General features: G+C 38.2%; 1 protein-coding gene across 9 annotated transcripts in view; it reads left to right on the forward strand.

The window, feature by feature from the left end:
* The window catches only part of Stxbp5l (syntaxin binding protein 5L), a 329,014-nt gene that overhangs the window by 218,622 nt on the left and 88,493 nt on the right, over window positions 1-21,899 (forward strand). For 7 of the 9 annotated variants that reach the window (XM_063270382.1, XM_063270385.1, XM_063270383.1 and 4 more), the window contains 3 exon segments: window positions 7,002-7,127; window positions 17,682-17,833; window positions 19,635-19,706. In XM_063270382.1, coding sequence (XP_063126452.1) covers window positions 7,002-7,127; window positions 17,682-17,833; window positions 19,635-19,706 — 350 coding nt within the window. 9 annotated transcript variants of the gene reach the window in all.

A 21,899-nucleotide genomic window follows, 5' to 3' on the forward strand; every position in this document is an offset into this window, starting at 1 on the left:
AGGAGTCACAAAAATCGCTGAAAGAATTCCAGGAAAACACAATCAAACAGTTGAAGGAATTAAAAATGGAAATAGAAGCAATCAAGAAAGAACACATGGAAACAACCCTGCATATAGAAAACCAAAAGAAGAGACAAGGAGCTGTAGATACAAGCTTCACCAACAGAATACAAGAGATGGAAGAGAGAATCTCAGGAGCAGAAGATTCCATAGAAATCATTGACTCAACTGTCAAAGATAATGTAAAGCGGAAAAAGCTACTGGTCCAAAACATACAGGAAATCTAGGACTCAATGAGAAGATCAAACCTAAGGATAATAGGTATAGAAGAGAGTGAAGACTCCCAGCTCAAAGGACCAGTAAATATCTTCAACAAAATCATAGAAGAAAACTTCCCTAACCTAAAAATAGAGATACCCATAGGCATACAAGAAGCCTACAGAACTCCAAATAGATTGGACCAGAAAAGAAACACCTCCCGTCACATAATTGTCAAAACACCAAACGCACAAAATAAAGAAAGAATATTAAAAGCAGTAAGGGAAAAAGGTCAAGTAACATATAAAGGCAGACCTATCAGAATCACACCAGACTTTTCGCCAGAAACTATGAAGGCCAGAAGATCCTGGACTGATGTCATACAGACCCTAAGAGAACACAAATGCCAGCCCAGGTTACTGTATCCTGCAAAACTCTCAATTAACATTGATGGAGAAACCAAGATATTCCATGACAAAACCAAATTTACACAATATCTTTCTATAAATCCAGCACTACAAAGGATAATAAATGGTAAAGCCCAACATAAGGAGGCAAGCTATACCCTAGAAGAAGCAAGAAACTAATCGTTTTGGCAACAAAACAATGAGAAGAAAAGCACACAAACATAACCTCACATCCAAATATGAATATAACAGGAAGCAATAATCACTATTCCTTAATATCTCTCAATATCAATGGCCTCAACTCCCCAATAAAAAGACATAGATTAACAAACTGGATACGCAACAAGGACCCTGCACTCTGCTGCCTACAGGAAACACACCCCAGAGACAAAGACAGACACTACCTCAGAGTGAAAGGCTGGAAAACAACTTTCCAAGCAAATGGTCGGAAGAAGCAAGCTGGAGTAGCCATTGTAATATCAAATAAAATCAATTTTCAACTAAAAGTCATCAAAAAAGATAAGAAAGGACACTTCATATTCATTAAAGGAAAAATCCACCAAGATGAACTCTCAATCCTAAATATCTATACCCCAAATACAAGGGCACCTACATACGTAAAAGAAACCTTACTAAAGCTCAAAACACACATTGCACCTCACACAATAATAGTAGGAGATTTTAACACCCCACTCTCATCAATGGACAGATCATGGAAACAGAAATTAAACAGAGACATAGACAGACTAAGAGAAGTCATGAGCCAAATGGACTTAACAGATATTTATAGAACATTCTATCCTAAAGCAAAAGGATATACCTTCTTCTCAGCTCCTCATGGTACTTTCTCCAAAATTGAACATATGATTGGTCAAAAAACGGGCCTCAACAGGTACAGAAAGATAGAAAGAATCCCATGCGTGCTATTGGACCACCACGGCCTAAAACTGGTCTTCAATAACAATAAGGGAAGAATGCCCACATATACATGGAAATTGAACAATGCTCTACTCAATGATAACCTGGTCAAGGAAGAAATAAAGAAAGAAATTAAAAACTTTTTAGAATTTAATGAAAATGAAGGTACAACATACCCAAACTTATGGGACACAATGAAAGCTGTGCTAAGAGGAAAACTCATAGCGCTGAGTGCCTGCAGAAAGAAACAGGAGACAGCATACATATATCAGCAGCTTGACAGCACACCTAAAAGCTCTAGAACAAAAAGAAGCAAACACACCCAGGAGGAGTAGAAGGCAGGAAATAATCAAAGTCAGAGCTGAAATCAACCAAGTAGAAACAAAAAAGACCATACAAAGAATCAACAGAACCGAAAGCTGGTTCTTCGGGAAATTCAACAAGATAGATAAACCCTTAGCCAGACTAACGAGAGGACACGGAGTGTGTGTCCAAATTAACAAAATCAGAAATGAAAAGGGAGACATAACTACAGAATCAGAGGAAATTCAAAAAATCATCAGATCCTACTACAAAAGCCTATATTCAACAAAACTTGAAAATCTGCAGGAAATGGACAATTTCCTAGACAGATACCAGGTACCGAAGTTAAATCAGGAACAGATAAACCAGTTAAACAACCCCATAACTCCTAAGGAAATAGAAGCAGTCATTAAAGGTCGCCCAACCAAAAAGAGCCCAGGTCCAGACGGGTTTAGTGCAGAATTCTATCAGACCTTCATAGAAGACCTCATACCAATATTATCCAAACTATTCCACAAAATTGAAACAGATGGAGCACTACCAAATTCCTTCTATGAAGCCACAATTACTCTTATACCTAAACCACACAAAGACCCAACAAAGAAAGAGAACGTCAGACCAATTTCCCTTATGAATATCGACGCAAAAATACTCAATAAAATTCTAGCAAACCGAATCCAAGAGCACATCAAAACAACCATCCACCATGATCAAGTAGGCTTCATCCCAGGCATGCAGGGATGGTTTAATATACGGAAAACCATCAACGTGATCCATTATATAAACAAACTGAAAGAACAGAACCACATGATCATTTCATTAGATGCTGAGAAAGCATTTGACAAAATTCAACACCCCTTCATGATAAAAGTCCTGGAAAGAATAGCAATTCATGGCCCATACCTGAACATAGTAAAAGCCATATACAGCAAACCAGTTGCTAACATTAAACTAAATGGAGAGAAACTTGAAGCAATCCCACTAAAATCAGGGACTAGACAAGGCTGCCCACTCTCTCCCTACTTATTCAATATAGTTCTTGAAGTTCTAGCCAGAGCAATCAGACAACAAAAGGAGGTCAAGGGGATACAGATCGGAAAAGAAGAAGTCAAAATATCACTATTTGCAGATGATATGATAGTATATTTAAGTGATCCCAAAAGTTCCACCAGAGAACTACTAAAGCTGATAAACAACTTCAGCAAAGTGGCTGGGTATAAAATTAACTCAAATAAATCAGTAGCCTTCCTCTACACAAAAGAGAAACAAGCCAAGAAAGAAATTAGGGACACGACACCCTTCATAATAGACCCAAATAATATAAAGTACCTCGGTGTGACTTTAACCAAGCAAGTAAAAGATCTGTACAATAAGAACTTCAAGACACTGAGGAAAGAAATTGAAGAAGACCTCAGAAGATGGAAAGATCTCCCATGCTCATGGATTGGCAGGATTAATATAGTAAAAATGGCCATTTTACCAAAAGCAATCTACAGATTCAATGCAATCCCCATCAAAATACCAATCCAATTCTTCAAAGAGTTAGACAGAACAATTTGTAAATTCATCTGGAATAACAAAAAACCCAGGATAGCTAAAGCTATCCTCAACAATAAAAGGACTTCAGGGGGAATCACTATCCCTGAACTCAAGCAGTATTACAGAGCAATAGTGATAAAAACTGCATGGTATTGGTACAGAGACAGACAGATAGACCAATGGAATAGAATTGAAGACCCAGAAATGAACCCACACACCTATGGTCACTTGATTTTTGACAAAGGAGCCAAAACCATCCAATGGAAAAAAGACAGCATTTTCAGCAAATGGTGCTGGTTCAACTGGAGGTCAACATGTAGAAGAATGCAGATCGATCCATGCTTATCACCCTGTACAAAGCTTAAGTCCAAGTGGATCAAGGACCTCCACATCAAACCAGACACACTCAAACTAATAGAAGAAAAACTAGGGAAGCATGTGGAACACATGGGCACTGGAAAAATTTCCTGAACAAAACACCAATGGCTTATGCTCTAAGATCAAGAATCGACAAATGGGATCTCATAAAACTGCAAAGCTTCTGTAAGGCAAGGGACACTGTGGTTAGGACAAAACGGCAACCAACAGATTGGGAAAAGATCTTTACCAATCCTACAACAGATAGAGGCCTTATATCCAAAATATACAAAGAACTCAAGAAGTTAGACCGCAGGGAAACAAATAACCCTATTAAAAAATGGGGTTCAGAGCTAAACAAAGAATTCACAGCTGAGGAATGCCGAATGGCTGAGAAACACCTAAAGAAATGTTCAACATCTTTAGTCATAAGGGAAATGCAAATCAAAACAACCCTGAGATTTCACCTCACACCAGTGAGAATGGCTAAGATCAAAAACTCAGGTGACAGCAAATGCTGGCGAGGATGCGGAGAAAGAGGAACACTCCTCCATTGTTGGTGGGGTTGCAGACTGGTACAACCATTCTGGAAATCAGTCTGGAGGTTCCTCAGAAAATTGGACATTGAACTGCATGAGGATCCAGCTATACCTCTCTTGGGCATATACCCAAAAGATGCCCCAACATATAAGAAAGACACGTGTTCCACTATGTTCATTGCAGCCTTATTTATAATAGCCAGAAGCTGGAAAGAACCCAGATGCCCTTCAACAGAGGAATGGATACAGAAAATGTGGTACATCTACACAATGGAATATTACTCAGCTATCAAAAACAATGACTTTATGAAATTATTAGGCAAATGGTTGGAACTGGAAAATATCATCCTGAGTGAGCTAACCCAATCACAGAAAGACATACATGGTATGCACTCATTGATAAGTGGCTATTAGCCAAAATGCTGGAATTACCCTAGATGCCTAGAACAAATGAAACTCAAGACGGATGATCAAAATGTGAATGCTTCACTCCTTCTTTAAAAGGGGAACAAGAATACCCTTGGCAGGGAAGAGAGAGGCAAAGATTAAAACAGAGACTGAAGGAACACCCATTCAGAGCCTGCCCCACATGTGGCCCAATACATATACAGCCACCCAATTAGACAAGATGGATGAAGCAAAGAAGTGCAGACCGACAGGAGCCGGATGTAGATCGCTCCTGAGAGACACAGCCAGAATACAGCAAATACAGAGGCGAATGCCAGCAGCAAATCACTGAGCTGAGAATAGGTCCCCCGTTGAAGGAATCAGAGAAAGAACTGGAAGAGCTTGAAGGGGCTCGAGACCCCATATGTACAACAATGCCAAGCAACCAGAGCTTCCAGGGACTAAGCCACTACCTAAAGACTATACATGGACTGACCCTGGACTCTGACTTCATAGGTAGCAATGAATATCCTAGTAAGAGCACCAGTGGAAGGGGAAGCCCTGGGTCCTGCTAAGACTGAACCCCCAGTGAACTACTCTGTTGGGGATAGGGCGGCAATGGGAGGAGGGTATGGAGGGGAACACCCATAAGGAAGGGGAGGAAATCAGTAATGTTTTCATTTTATTATGTGTGCTATATGCTTGTAGCATTGGCTTTTAATCATTAAATGAACGAATTCCTGGAATATCAAAAAAGTGTAGTAAGTGATGTGTAAGTATGTGTGTTTATATACATTTAAAAATAAAAAGTGTGAAGGCCGAAAATAAAAAAAAGAATTGGTGTAATATAGATGGTAGAGGCCTAATAATAGAGCATTATAAGAGCCTTACCATTGATTTCAAGTGGAAAGTGGGAGTCACTATAATGTTTTGATTAGAAAATAACGGGGCTGGGGATTTAGCTCAGTGGTAGAGCGCTTACCTAGGAAGTGCAAGGCCCTGGGTTCGGTCCCCAGCTCCGAAAAAAAGAACCAAAAAAAAAAAAAAAAAGAAAATAACATGATTGGGCTTAAATTTTAAGGAGATCAGTTCAATGAGTTGAACATTAGTTTGTGAATGGAGCAAAGAATAGAAACTAGAGACCAGTTATGAGGCTATTAAAGTGATCAAGAGTAAATAAGGGGACAATTTATCTATTTATTTCAAATAAAACATCTGTTTTATACATTTAATTTTAATTGAAAATAAACAATGACATTTATAACATCACTAAATTCCTAGTATTGCATCTAATGTACACTCAATTTCAAAAGCTGTTATTTTTTTTTGAAATTTAAATTTAAAGAGGACAGCCTGTTTTAATTTGGTAGTTCTAAGATCATAGCATCAGAGAAGTAAAAAATACTTAGGACCTACTTATATTGATAGCATTTCATGACCGACTGACTAATAGAAGAGTACAGTAGTTAGGGCTGACTGTAACGTTTCTCTGTACAGCCAGAAGTAGAGGAGGGTTGTCAGAACAAAAGATCCAGGTAGAGTAGATTCAGAGAAAAAGTGAGAACTAGTAAAGGATATGTTGAACAATTTGTCGAGTGTTAATTTATTGATCACGGTCCTAGTTTGATTTCTGTTGATTTGATAAAACACCTACTCAAAGTAATTTTGGAGGAGGGGTTCAGTTGGTTTATAAGTTATGACCCGTCACTAAAGGGAAGCCAAGGCGAGAACTCAAGGCAGAAGCTGATACAGAGACTATGGAGGAACGATACTGGATTGCTTCCTCTGGCTTGCCTTGCTACCTTTTTTAAAACACCCCAGCCTCACCTCCCCCAAGATAGCTCTGCCTGCAGTGAGCTTGACCCTTCCTATATCATTCGCAATTGAGAAAGCACCCCGCAGGTATGACCTTGGGCCAATCTAATGGAGAAAATCCCCCAACTGGAATCCTTCTGTCCAGATATATCAAGGTTTGTGTCAGGTTGCCAAACGTATATAACTATATAACAGTCATTCTTATTGCTATGCTTTATAAGTATGTAGAAAGTATCATTTACCATAAAGCACTGTCCTAAAATAAGAAAATGTTTGATAGTTATGGTTGTAAAATTGACTAAAAAATTACTGAGCGAGTATTTGTCGCTTGATACATCAAGAGGATGACAAAGCATCGCCTATCCACATGCTTGCCCCCAAGTTATATATTTTTGAAGCACGGTTCGATGTCACTTCTGAAGATGCATAAGTATGCTATAGATGTACGGGATAGAATAACGTTTCCTCTTTCTTCTAGTGTTAAAACACGGCCAGTGCGCATGCCGCCGGGCTATCAAGCGGATCTTGTTATTCAGTTGGTGTGGGTAGATGGCGAGCCGCCTCAGCAGATCACCAGCCTCGCTGTGAGCTCGGCATACGGAATGTAAGTGACGAGCTAGCTTTCTGGTTGGTATCCCCTAATTTTAAATAGTTTGTAAATGCCTCGTTTAAAATATTACATCCTAAAAACTATGCTAATCCCTTAGCTCAATTTTTATTAAATTGACCATAATATGATCAAATCACAATTTTATTTTTTGTTTTCTTTTCCTTGGTTTCATATTAGTGGTAATGTCCCTATTTTGGATTTTTATTTTTAGAATGATTTGGATTTTATTTTTCTTTTCCCATTATCTTTCACTTTGGTTGCTTTCTTTTGACCTGTCTTATTGTAGAATTCACTTCAACTTTGTCTAATGTGATAGTAGATTTACCAGTTGAGTTTGGTTTAATGATACTTGCAAATAGAGCAAGTTCTAGATTACTGATGATAACTGACTCTTATCAGTGGTACACAATAAATTATTCCTAATTCAAATGGGAAGAGTAAGAACACAGAAAAGAAAGGATTAGATCAAAGCAAGTCTTTGTCCAATAAAGAAAACATTGATTTCTACTCTGATTTGAGCTCTGTATTCAACACCGAGGATACTCAGAGGGCTAAGGATGCTCAAGCACTTTGAGTTAGAAATCCCAAGTATAAGGACTCAGCATAGAGAAGTATGGAGACTGCATCCGCCTAGAGCTGCCTGTAGGAGACTTTCCTGGCATCTTTGTTTGGTGGTTTTCACCCGATGCTTCATCTTGACTCTCACACATTCTTGTATCAGCCTGTTAGGTAATTATAGAGACTTGGAACGGCCTGACACTTGGCTCTCTGAGCTTCCTTTCTGTCATCTTGGTGGAAGCCTCTATGACTCTGTAACTCTTGTACACTGATGTCTTCAAAACCAGCACTGTTGACCAACAAGATCTGCTCTCATTGAGCTTTATCTGGGCCCACTTCAACCATGCCTGCAACAGTCTTTGGATGTCTTTCAAGCTAAATTTATCCCATGCTCTTAGATTACATTACTATCTTTCTTTTCTGAAAAGATTCTGTCATGTAACTCTTTGAAGCTAATTTATTCTTCTGATTTATACCACTATACCTTGAAGCCTATAACAAATTAGGGTCTTAAGAATTCCTGAGTTACCGCCAAGGTATCTTTTATATGATTTTGGTAGCAAGCACTCTGCTTTTAAAAAAAGTTATTTTATGTGCAAGGGTGTTTTGCCTACATGTACATCTATACACTATATTTATATAGTTCAGCAGAAGACAGGAAACGTTGGGTCCTCTAGAACTAGTGTTTCTGACAGTTTTTCTTCATCCCATTCACTGATGCTGAGAACTGAATCTGAGTTCTTTGTAAGAGCAGCAAGTGTTCTTAACCATTAAGCTTCTCTCCAGCCCTGACTTGGTTTCTTTTATATATAACAATCTCTCGAGCAAGTAAATCTGAATGAGCTGCGGCATTTCTATCAAAACTCCATTTTCTGAATCTCCCTGCTCTTTCATAGTTTACTCCAAATTCTTATTTTGAAAGTGGTTGAAAGCACCCATTGCCACTGCCTTCTTGATTTTCTGCCTTTAAACTGTCCAAAATACACACCTTCATCTTTAAGTTCGTCGCTATCATCATGAGTTTTCTGCAAAGTCTCATGAGAATAAGAAAGAGCATGGAAATAATACATACAAATACATGTAAAGTATTTGCCACAGCATGACAGAAATAACCTCTCATCTACTTCCCAACAGAGCTCTCATTTCTGTGTGAAACCTCATCAGTATCTTTTTTATTATTGTTGTTTTATGGTTTGTTCTGATATTCTAGACTTTCAATTTTTTTCTACTCTTGATATCTTCAATCATGCATGTGATGAAATATGATCACATCCACTCCCCCATTTTACTCCTCAAACACTATGTCCACTTCCCAGTTTCCTCTTTTATGTTTTTATCACCATTATTATCATTTTGATAACCCACTAAACGTGATTACTGCTATCTATATGTACATGATGGGACCATTCACTGCCATTCTAGACTTTTGAGCTTTTTGGTTAAAGTCACACCAAGGTATTTTATATTATATTTATATTATTTTATATTATTTGGGACTATTATAAAGGGTGTCGTTTCCCTAATTTCTTTCTCGGCTTGTTTCTCTTTGGTGTAGAGGGAGGCTACTGATTTATTTGAGTTAATTTTATACCCAGCCACTTTGCTGAAGGTGTTTATCAGGTTTCATAGTTCTCTGGTGGAACTTTTGGGATCACTTAAATATACTATCATATCATCTGCAAATAGTGATATTTTGACTTCTTCTTTTCCAATCTGTATCACTGTGATCTCCTTTTGTTGTCTGATTACTCTGGCTAGAACTTCAAGAACTATATTGAATAAGTAGGGAGAGAGTGGGCAGCCTTGTCTAGTCCCTGATTTTAGTGGGATTGCTTCAAGTTTCTCTTCATTTACTTTAATATTAGCTACTGGATTGCAGTATATGGCTTTTACTATGTTTAGGTATGGGCCTTGAATTCCTATTCTTTCTAGAACTTCTATCATGAAGGGGCATTGAATTTCGTCAAATGCTTTCTCAGCATCTAATGAAATGATCATGTGGTTTTTATCTTTCAGTTTGTTTGTATAGTTGATGGTTTTCCGTACATAAAACCATCCCTGCATGCCTGGGATGAAACCTACTTGATCATGATGGATGATTGTTTTGATGTGCTCTTGGATTCGGTTTGCAAGAATTTTATTGAGTATTTTTGCGTCGATATTCATAAGGAAAAATTGGTCTGAAGTTCTCTTTCTTTGTTGGGTCTTTGTGTGGTTTAGGTATAAGAATAATTGTGGCTTCATAGAAGGAATTCGGTAGCACTCCATCTGTTTCAGTTTTGTGGAATAGTTTGGATAGTATTGGTATGAGGTCTTCTAAGAAGGTCTGATAGAATTCTGCACTGAACCCATCTGGACCTGGGCTCTTTTTGGTTGGGAGAACTTTAATGACTGCTTCTATTTCTTTAGGAGATATGGGGTTGTGTAAATGGTTTATCTGTTCCTGATTTAACTTTGGTACCTGGTATCTGTCTAGGAAATTGTCCATTTCCTGCAGATTTTCAAGTTTTGTTGAATATAGGCTTTTGTAGTAGGATCTGATGATTTTTTGAATTTCCTCTGATTCTGTAGTTATGTCTCCCTTTTCATTTCTGATTTTGTTAATTTGGACACACACTCCGTGTCCTCTCGTTAGTCTGGCTAAGGGTTTATCTATCTTGTTGAATTTCCCGAAGAACCAGCTTTCGGTTCTGTTGATTCTTTGTATGGTCTTTTTTGTTTCTACTTGGTTGATTTCAGCTCTGACTTTGATTATTTCCTGCCTTCTACTCCTCCTGGGTGTGTTTGCTTCTTTTTGTTCTAGAGCTTTTAGGTGTGCTGTCAAGCTGCTGATATATGTATGCTGTCTCCTGTTTCTTACTGCAGGCACTCAGAGCTATGAGTTTTCCTCTTAGCACAGCTTTCATTGTGTCCCATAAGTTTGGGTATGTTGTACCTTCATTTTCATTAAATTCTAAGAAGTCTTTAATTTCTTTCTTTATTTCTTCCTTGACCAGGTTATCATTGAGTACAGCATTGTTCAACTTTCATGTATATGTGGGCATTCTTCCCTTATTGTTATTGAAGACCAGCTTTAGCCCGTGGTGGTCTGATAGGACGCATGGGATTATTTCTATCTTTCTGTATCTATTGAGGCCTGTTTTATGACCAATTATATGGTCAATTTTGGAGAAAGTACCATGAGGTGGTGAGAAGAAGTTATATCCTTTTGTTTTAGGATAGAATGTTCAATAAATATCTGTTAAGTCCATTTGGTTCATGGCTTCTCTTAGTCTATGTGTTAGTTTAATTTCTGTTTCCATGATCTGTCCATTGATGAGTGTGGGGTGTTGAAATCTCCTACTATTATTGTGTGAGGTACAATGTGTACTTTGAGCATTAGTAAGGTTTCTTTTATGTATGTAGGTGCCCTTGTATTTGGACCATAGATATTTAGGATTGAGAGTTCATCTTGGTGGATTTTTCCTTTGATGAATATGAAGTGTCCTTCCTTATCTTTTTTGATGACTTTTGGTTGAAATCGATTTTATTTGATATTACAATGGCTACTCCAGCTTGCTTCTTCAGACCATTTGCTTGGAAAGTTGTTTTCCAGCCTTTCACTCTGAGGTGTGATTCCTGTAGGCAGCAGAATGCAGGGTCCTCATTGCGTATCCAGTTTGTTAACATATAGCTTTTTATTGGGGAATTGAGTCCATTGATGTTGAGAGATATTAAATAATAGTGATTGTGACTTCATGTTATATTCATATTTGGATGTGAGATTATATTTGTGTGCCTTTCTTCTCTCTCTCTTTCTCTCTCTCTCTCTCTCTCTCTCTCTCTCTCTCTCTCTCTCTCTCTTTGTTGTTGTTGCCAAGACCATTAGTTTCTTGCTTTTTCTAGGGTATAGCTTGCCTCCTTATGTTGGGCTTTACAATTTATTATCCTTTGTAGGGCTGGATTTGTTGAAAGATATTGTGTAAATTTGGTTTTGTCATAGAATATCTTGGTTTCTCCATCTATGTTAATTGAGAATTTTGCTGGATATAGTACCATAACCTGGGCTGGCATTTGTGTTCTCTTGGGGTCTGTATGACATCAGTCCAGGATCTTCTGGCCTTCATAGTTTCTGGCGAAAAGTCTGGTGTGATTCTGATAGGTCTGCCTTTATATTTTACTTGACCTTTTTCCCTTACTGCTTTTAATATTCTTTCTTTATTATGTGCATTTAGTGTTTTGACTATTATGTGACGGGAGGAATTTCTTTTCTGGTCCAATCTATTTGGAGTTCTGTATGCTTCTTGTATGCTTATGGGTATCTCTTTCTTCGATGGTGCCATGTAGTCTTGGTTTCTGTTGCTTGGGTTCCTGCGCTTGCCTCTCGCCATCAGATTATCTCTAGTGTTACTTTGTTCTGCTATTTATGACAGTGGCTAGACTGTCCTGTAAGCCTGTGTGTCAGGAGTGCTGTAGACCTGTTTTCCTCTCTTTCAGTCAGTTATGGGGACAGAGTGTTCTGCTTTCAGGCGTGTAGTTTTTCCTCTCTACAGGTCTTCAGCTGTTCCTGTGGGCCTGTGTCTTGAGTTCACCAGGCAGCTTTCTTGCAGCAGAAAAGTTGGTCTTACCTGTGGTCCCGAGGCTCAAGTTCGCTCGTGGGGTGCTGCCCACGGGCTCTCTGCAGCGGCAGCAACCAGGAAGATATGCGCCGCCCCTTCCGGGAGCTTCAGTGCACCGGGGTTCCAGATGGCCTTTGGTGTTTTCCTCTGGCGTCTGAGATGTGTGTGCAGAGTGCAGTCTCTTCTGGTTTCCCAGGCTTGTCTGCCTCTCTGAAGGTTCAGCTCTCCCTCCCACGGGATTTGGGTGCAGAGAACTGTTTATCCGGTCTGTTTCCTTCTGGTTCTGGTGGTGTCTCAGGCACAGGGGTCCTGCCGCTCCTGGGCCCTCCCCCACGGGAGCCCAGAGGCCTTATACAGTTTCCTCTTGGGCCAGGGATGTGGGCAGGGGTGAGCAGTGTTGGTGGTCTCTTCCGCTCTGCAGCCTCAGGAGTGCCCACCTGACCAGGCGGTTGGGTCTCTCTCTCACAGGGTCTGGGAGCAGAGAGCTGCTGCGGGCCGGGATCCGCGGCTGTGGGACTTCCGGTAAACACAGAACGTGCCCGGTCCTAGAGGACTTCTGCTTCCGTGTGTCCCAAGCTCACCAGGCAGCTTTCTTGCAGCAGAAAAGTTGGTCTTACCTGTGGTCCCGAGGCTCAAGTTCGCTCGTGGGGTGCTGCCCACAGGCTCTCTGCAGCGGCAGCAACCAGGAAGACGTGTGCCGCCGTTTCTGGGAGCTTCAGTGCACCAGGGTTCCAGATGGTCTTTGGCTTTTTCCTCTGGCGTCCGAGATGTGTGTGCAGAGAGCAGTCTCTTCTGGTTTCCGGGTATCTCTTTCTTTAGGTTAGAGAAGTTTTCTTCTATGATTTTGTTGAAGAAATTTACTGGTCCTTTGAGCTGGGAGTCTTCACTCTCTTCTATACCTATTATTCTTAGGTTTGATCTTCTCATTGAGTCCTAGATTTCCTGTATGTTTTGGACCAGTAGCTTTTTCCGCTTTACATTATCTTTGACAGTTGAGTCGATGATTTCTATGGAATCTTCTGCTCCTGAGATTCTCTCTTCTATCTCTTGTATTCTGTTGGTGAAGCTTGTATCTACGGCTCCTTGTCTCTTCTTTTGGTTTTCTATATCCAGGGTTGTTTCCATGTGTTCTTTCTTGATTGCTTCTATTTCCATTTTTAATTCCTTCAACTGTTTGATTGTGTTTTCCTGGAATTCTTTCAGGGATTTTTGTGATTCCTCTCTATAGGCTTCTACTTGTTCATTTATGTTTTCCTGTGTTTCTCTATGGGAGTTCTTCATGTCTTTCTTGAAGTCCTCCAGCATCATGATCAAATATGATTTTGAAACTAGATCTTGCTTTTCTGGTGTGTTTGGATATTCTGTGTTTGCTTTGGTGGGAGACTTGGGCTCCGATGATGCCATGTAGTCTTGGTTTCTGTTGCTTGGGTTCCTGCGCTTGCCTCTCGCCATCAGATTATCTCTAGTGTTATTTTGTTCTGCTATTTCTGACAGTGGCTAGACTGTCCTATAAGCCTGTGTGTCAGGAGTGCTATAGACCTGTTTTCCTGTTTTCTTTCAGCCAGTTATGGGAACAGAGTGTTCTGCTTTCGGGCATGTAGTTTTTCCTATTTAAAGGTCTTCAGCTGTTCCTGTGGGCCTGTGTCTTGAGTTCACCGGGCAGATTGCTTGGAGCAGGAAGGTTTGTCTTACCTGTGGTCCCGAGGCTCAAGTTTGCTTGTGGGGTGTTGCTTATGAGCTCTCCGCGGGGGCAGCAACCAGGAAGATTTGCGCCGCCCTTTCCGGGAGCTTCTGTGCACCAGGGTTCCAGATGCCCTTTGGTGTTTTCTCTGGAATCAGTAATGTGGGCAGAGTGTAGTCTCTTCTGGCTTCCCAGGTGTGTCTGCCCCCTGAAGATTTAGCTCTCCCTCCCACAGGATTTGGGTGCAGGGAGCTGTTGACTGGGTCCCTTCAGATCCAGGAGGTGTCTGGACCGTAGGGGACCTGCCACTTGAGTGCCCCTATCTTCCTGTTCCCAGAGGCCTTATACAGTGTCCTCTTGGGCCAGGGATGTGGGCAGGGGTGGGCAGTGTTGGTGGTCTCTGCTGTTCTGCAGTCTCAGGAGTGTCCACCTGTCCGGGTGGTGAGCTTTCTCTCCCACGGGGTTTGGAAGCAGGGAGCTGTGGACCGGGATCAGCCTATATATATATATATGTATGTAGTATGATGATTATATATAATTATTTATATATGATTATATATATGATTATAATATATATAATCATCATACTACATACATAAATACACACAATCATGACTTCCAATGGTAAGACTTCTGATTTCTCAAATTTGTGAATATGTGAAAATGTTATCTATCATAAGTACTATTTTAAATATTGAGTTTTTATCTTTTTGTAAATGAACAGCTTGTAATACCTCTCTAAATGTTGTGTCATAGTGGATAGCCACTCCTAGTCAGCCACACTACTATGAGGTGAACAACGGATACTTTTTATGCCTCATGTAGTAAATTGCTGGTTAAGTGTAGATCTCTTCTTTTCCCATGCTCCTGAATCCATGGCAAGCACCATTCTAATCATTTATGTACTTTTTTGACATTACAAATATGAATGAAACCATATAGTGTTAGTCTTTCTATGTCTTTCTTCTTTCTCATAGCATAATATCTTCCAATTTCAATGCTACTATAAATCTCAGAATTTCCTTCCTTTTTGAGGTAAATCTGTTGTATGTCTATGTAATTTCTTCATGCATTCATCTATCAGCAGACATGTAAGACATTGAGTTGAGGGATGCAGATAGCTTTTCAAGCTACTGGTTTTATTCACTTTAGATAGAGACTGAGAAATGAGATCACTGGGACATATCATAGTTCTATTTTAAATGTTCTTTGAGCAGCCCGCATATCATTGTACATGATGGCTGCATGGGTTTACATTTCCACCAGTGATACAAAGACCTCCATTCCTTTTTTTTTCCCTGATGCATTTCTCTTGCTGATGACAGCAATCTTGTCAGTTGTAAGGTGATATCTCATTGTGGTCATTATCTGTATTTCCTTTAATAATGATATTGAGTGTATTATGAACTAGTTTCCAGTGTTATTTCCTCCTTGAAAAACATCTACTCTGGTTATTTGCCAAATTGAAAATAATTTTCCCATTTACAAACAGTATTTTCACTGTGGATTTATATGAGTGGCTTATATATTTATTTTAAATATTAATTATATTAGATACATATTTTCAAAACATTTACTCTAATTCTTTAGGTTGCCTTTTATTTCTGCTGCTGATGTCTTTTTTTCTGTGCAAAAGCTTCTCAGTTTTATGACTCCCACATATTTGTGCTTTGTCTGTGTTTTACTTGTCATATTTTTAAAAACATTGCTATTAATAGTGAGAAGGAAATTCTCCCCCGTAGTATCAGGTAGGCACTTTATGATTTTAGGACTTACACTTTAGTCTTTAACTTATTTCAAATGAACTCTAATGACTGGCTTAAGATAAAGGCATTCATTCTTTTAAGTGCGAATACATAGCTCTTTTGTTTGTCTGTTTAGATTTACTTACTTTTAAGTAGACTGTCATTCTTTAGACACCCCAGAAGAGAGCATAGATCCCATTACAGATGGCTGTGAGCCACCATGTGGTTACTGGGAAATGAACTTGGGACCTCTGGTAGAGCAGTCAAAGCTCTTAACCACTGAACCACCTCTCCAGCCTGAATATATAGTTTTTTAGCACTTGTCACTTCCTCAATCTTGTATTCTTAGTTCCTGTGCCAAGGATTAGTTGACTACATGTCTGTGGACTTATCTTTGTGCTATCAATTTTGTTTTAATGTTCCATGTATCTATTTTATCACAATATCACAGTATTTAAATAACTATAACTTTGCAATATACTTTGAAACAAGGTCTTGTAATATCTGTAGCTTTGCTCATCTTTAGCAAGCATAGTTTGACTAACTCGAGCCTATAATGGTTCCATACAAATTTTAAGTAGAAATTTTACTGTGGGATTTTCTCCTTTTGGCTGTTAAATAAAAAAAAAATCCCATTGATAATAAAAATACCATCTATCAGTGGACACAAGTTGTTTGTATTCCTGTTGTGAACAGCAATTCATTGAGTACAGGATCACACATTTTCCAAGATGCTGAGTTTGTTTACTTCACATACAAACCCAGACGTGAGGTCACCACATCACATAGTCCTATTTTAAGTTTTTGAAACTTAAATTTTATGCAGGCTACCCATGTTGTCTTTTAATTCTGTTTCCATGGAATTGCGTTTCAGCCCATGAGTTTCAATGTACTGATGTTTTTAGACTCAACATGAGGATTTTGTGGGCAGCATTTATAGCCAGGTATAATATAGTCAGTCTTGATAATTTTTTAAATTAATTTATTTATTCACTTTATATCCTGATAACTGTACCCCCTTCTGGTCCCCTCCACTGGCCCTCCCTCTCCTTCTCCTCTGAGAGAGTGGAGTGTCCCCACTCCCGGGTATCCCTACACCCTGGCCTATCAATTCTCTGCAGGGTTAGGCACTGCTTCTCTCACGGAGGCCAGACAGGACAGCTGAGTTGGGGGAATGTATTCTACGGACATGCTACAGCTGACATTTACTTAATCTTCAGGTGACCAAAATGCCCACCTAGGAAAGCTACTTTCATTAATCAGTTAAAAAGTTAGCCAAATCTATTTGTCTTTTAATACATAGAAGAATATAAGGAGCAAAGATGAATTGAATTTTTTGTAAATCAAGCTGCATTTTTATATGATATCAAACCCTAGATATATGCCAAGTGTGTTGGTGTACACTTTGTCTCCTGAGAGACAAATTCTGACAATTACAGTTCAAGGAGGGCCTGACTACATAGCAAATCCCTGTTTTGTTGTTTGTTACTTAAAGCCACAGGAAGGAAAGGATTAGACAAAGGGTAAAAGAAAACAATTAATTTGAAACATATTTTGTTTGCATCTTATTTGCAAAAGACACTTCAATCTTTAGCTAAGCATCTGGGTCGATTTAGTATTCTATTTCTTGACCTACGTGCCCTTTGCACTGGAAAAAGGATTATGTGATTCTTCTGTAAAACTATAAAGTCAAGTTAAATACTGTGCTACGAATCACAGCTTAAATGAAAAACTTCTCATGAAGCATGGCTGCAGGCCAGCTCTAATTTTTGAAGTAATCAGTCATGTTTAATATGTTCTACTCAATCTCTCCATTGTGCAGTGGGCTTGTTTCCTGACTGTAAAACATGAATCACTATCTGATGTCTCCGATGTTAGATTATTTTCCAGTAATCTTATATGTAACTTTAAGATTAAAATAACCATGCGTATGATACATTCTAGTGCTGTATTTCTCCTCCTCTAGAGTTGCATTTGGAAACTGCACGGGGTTGGTTGTGGTAGATTTCATCCAGAAGACAGTACTGTTAAGCATGGGGACCATTGACCTCTATAGATCAAGTGACCTGTACCAGCGACAGCCCCGGTCTCCTCGAAAAAACAGGCAGTTCATTGCAGGTAGGAACAAAGGAGATGGGTTCTGAGCTTGATTTGTTTCACTTTTTTTTTCCAGATGGTCTTTCTTGTGTGGTGCCATTCAAATGCATGCTAATACTGACTCAACATGCAAATAAGCAAATTGAGAAGAAACAGCAAAAAGTCTTTAAACAGGCATGAGTAGTGTTTAAAGTTCAGTTTGCTGTTGAAGTTAGGAAATATCCTAGGTTTCTTAGATTGGATTCCTAAAAAAACAAACAACCACCCAAAACTAATAATAATAATAATAATAATAATAATAATAATAATAATAATAATAATAAACTGGTATGATAATTGGGACTCTGGATGGAAGTTCTTTAAAATTCTTGGACTACACAGATTAATTATTCTCTAATATGGTTAGCCCCTTTTAAATACACTTTGAGGTCATTAGTCCCTTTTCATTTTTTAAGTTAACTATATTGTGGCCATCATCTATTCTTTACTGATGATGACTAAAATAGACATGTTTATAAACATAATAAATACCATTCCCTGACATTTAGGTGCTATGAAACATGGCACTTTTCTTAGCAGGAAAAGCAAATCAATTTAGCTACAACAGAAAAGAAATCTGAGTTTTAATTAGGATATGGCAACAAGTTTTGATAGTCTGAATTATCCAAAATCTTACTAGAATTTCACTAGCTATCCACACAGATGGCTTTCACATTCACAAATCTGGTATCCTTATTATTTACTGGAATAGACTAGTCAGTTAAAATTGCCTTAAAACTTTGCTTCTATAGTATTATGCATTTAGATAATGTAGTGCTTTTACATTTCTCTTTTTACAAATACTTAACTGAATATTGAGACCTTTACTAAAGATACACATAAAATATTACTTTCTAATATATGATAGCTGTTATTTTCCAAATAGCAGATAGGTAAGTTGCAACATCAAATGAATTTCCTACTCGTTCAGACAAATGGTGAAATTTGACCGGCAGTCAGTTTCTTTGTTAACGTTTTTAGACCCTTTGCAGAGGGGAACAGCATTTGTCCCTCTGAGCTTGCCAGGTTTCTATGTGGGGGAGATCAGCTTTCAGGACTGTCAGCATCCTAGAAATTTAAGCTCTGTGGGTTTTATCTCTGTCACTAGTAGCTTCTGAAAGAAAACCAGAGTAAGAGCTATTCCTTCATTTTCAAAACTGAGGTGGTAGAGTTTGAAAGTTTAGAATGTCTAGGATACGAAAATGTCTGGGACAGGTAATGAGGTGCTGCTGCAAGGCTGATGGGTCAGGAAAGCTGTAGATCTCTGCCAGCATCTCAGTTACTTGTCTGATATCCATACAGAGGTAAAAGTTGTGATATAGGGAAAAATTGATAAAGTTGTAAACTTGGTCTCTCTTATAAGGTAACCAACGATTATATACTTTATACCGTAACATAAAGTAAAAACTAAAGTATCTAAGCTGTCCTTTTAATTGCTCAAAGATTAAATATCATAATCTTAACAATAACAAAAAAGTAATTTTATGTAGTATTACCAACCAAGCAATTCCACAATGGTAAAATCATGTAAGAATATGCCATGAATTTTGTGAGAGAATTTGATTAAGTGAAATGGCTACAGCATTCTCATCATTCATCTGTCACTTTTCTAATGGATTTATTTTTAAAGTATCTCCTCTCTAATTTGATTACCTAATCTTGCTACAGTTTCTTCACCTTGGCTGTTCTAGATTCTGGTATGATACCACTTCCTTTCACTTTAGACTATTTTCTCTCTTTCCTCTGCCTGCTGCTGCTGCTGCTGCTCTGGCATGCTCCAAAGACAACTTTTGCATGCGTGGGCTGTCTAACTTTTATCCTGATTTAACGAAACGGATCCGTACTTCCTATCAGAGTAAGTTCTCTAAAGGTTAGGCGAATTGCTTCTTTTTTTAAGTCGTAATTCTTAAGCTAAATCCATTCATGAGTGCTTTGCAATGTGTTTTTTAAAAAAAAAACACATTCAACATGCATGCAAATTTTTGTTCTGTTATGGAAATGCAATCTGATGTTTAATCATTTTGTTTTTTAATTTTCAAAATTTTGATTTAAATATTCTAAATCATTGTCATGTGCCCACCCAGCCTTTGTTTTTGTGTTCATTTCAAACCATGTCCTATTAGTCGAAGTAACCGTGCTTCCTTTTTAAGAAGGAAGAGCTGTGGTCCTCTTAGAAATAGTGACCCTGACATACTGTGTCAGTAACAATTCCGCGCTTTCTTATTTTATCAGTGTTGTGCTTTTGACCATTTTGCAACCTAATTACTGTAACAATATTCTTTTATAGTTCCTGGGGATAACTAAGTATTCCTAATTTATGGTGCTTTTTATTAAAATAGAATACCTCAAAACACATGTCAGTGTTGATTTTAGGTACCAGGTTCTGGTACACGGAGGAATTAAAGTCATAACTAACAGGTGAATAATACTAATTGTTTTCTTTGTAGCAAATGCAGATGGAAAGATGGGTGAAATAACGAATTCTAAATATCGGTCCATAAAGTGTGATGGCGTGTCATTAAGATGAACAAAACTGGTGGAGTTAGGAGTAAATAGTTCCAATAGTTACTGGCATGAACAACGTTTATATTGTTCTAATATATTTTTATAAAATCAGGTTGCTTGCCAAAAGATACAATATGGTATTATCATTGTATTAAAGCACACACATACATATAAACACACACATTTGAATATGCATACTGTTGTAACCTGAATTTCTCCAGACATCTCTTACTAATTGAATCACAGCCCGTAATAAATCATAAGGCTTTTACAAGGTTAGTGTTCCTGACAAGAAGCTGCTTCCTATGAAGCCCTTACAGTCTTTCTGGCATGTCCAGTGTGACCTGTTTTAAGTTACGCCTTCTATCTTTGACCCTTTGGGGGATACTGCTCACTGCCCCTGCTCTAGGTGACTGTGTCACCTTTGACACTGGTCTTGGTTTCTGCTACTCATAAAACAGGAAGAGATACAAGGGCATTTCTTGACATCTTGAAATTATTTCGAATTCAATTTTTAAAATTTTTATATTCAATTTTCAACGTTTTTCTGGTACATAGCTACACCCCTTCATTCAAATGTTTTCAATGGTTGATTTCACATTTTAATGGCAGGATTGAGTAATCAGAAAATCCTCATATGGCTACAAACTTGTCTTTGTGTATATTTTTTAAGTTTACTGATCCCTACTCTATAACATTTTTATCACATCCATCCTGTGCAAGCACATAAAGAACTTGCAACTTTCTGTCAAGAGTCTCCAGTACATCTGAATACCGTTTTGCTTCCCAAAATATTCAAGAATCCAACATTCAGGTTTTACCAGTTTCTCAACGTTTTGCTACCTGATGTTTCCTAGAATCAACATGGGATGCTCTTATGATAAGTAGAGAATAGAGCATAAATGCTGGCTCTGAGCTTGTCAGAATTCCACAATACCAGCCATACAGAAAGTATTAGGAAGGTTTGAAAGGTTCTGAATGTTTTTATATTCCACCAATAATAATAATAGTAATAGTAATAATAGTAATAATAATAATAATCTCTAAGCTTTTAGGGATTTCATTCAGGATCATCTAAAACATAATTTTCTGTTACTTCTCTATAGCAATATGATGCTTAGTCCAACTGTATGTTCCTACCCTTGTGATTTACTTATATTTCCTCTCTATAAAGAAACTTGCCCTGTTCAAGTTTCATTTTCTATAATAAAACTTCTGAACCACCATCTAAGCCCTCTAGTGCCAATTCCTTTCATCAAAGTGCCTATGGTATACAAGCTTGTACACAATATGTCTGTGTTATTTCAGTTCCTTTATATAGTTATGTATTTTATACTTGTACTCTACATGACAAGAATCTGAAAACCACATCAATTAAGCTTTTGAAATTTAAATTCAACAAATAAGAATTTATGCACTCTACAGTCAGCACAAATTCTAAGCTAAGCAAGTATATAATGATGGAGTGAGACGGTTGCAGCATGGCGGGAAGCTATCCAATTATCATGGAGAGTCAACAATTATTAGATTATTTTTTAACAAG

The sequence above is a fragment of the Rattus norvegicus genome, chromosome 11, assembly GCF_036323735.1.
Source record: "Rattus norvegicus strain BN/NHsdMcwi chromosome 11, GRCr8, whole genome shotgun sequence".
NCBI classification, from domain to species: domain Eukaryota; kingdom Metazoa; phylum Chordata; class Mammalia; order Rodentia; family Muridae; genus Rattus; species Rattus norvegicus.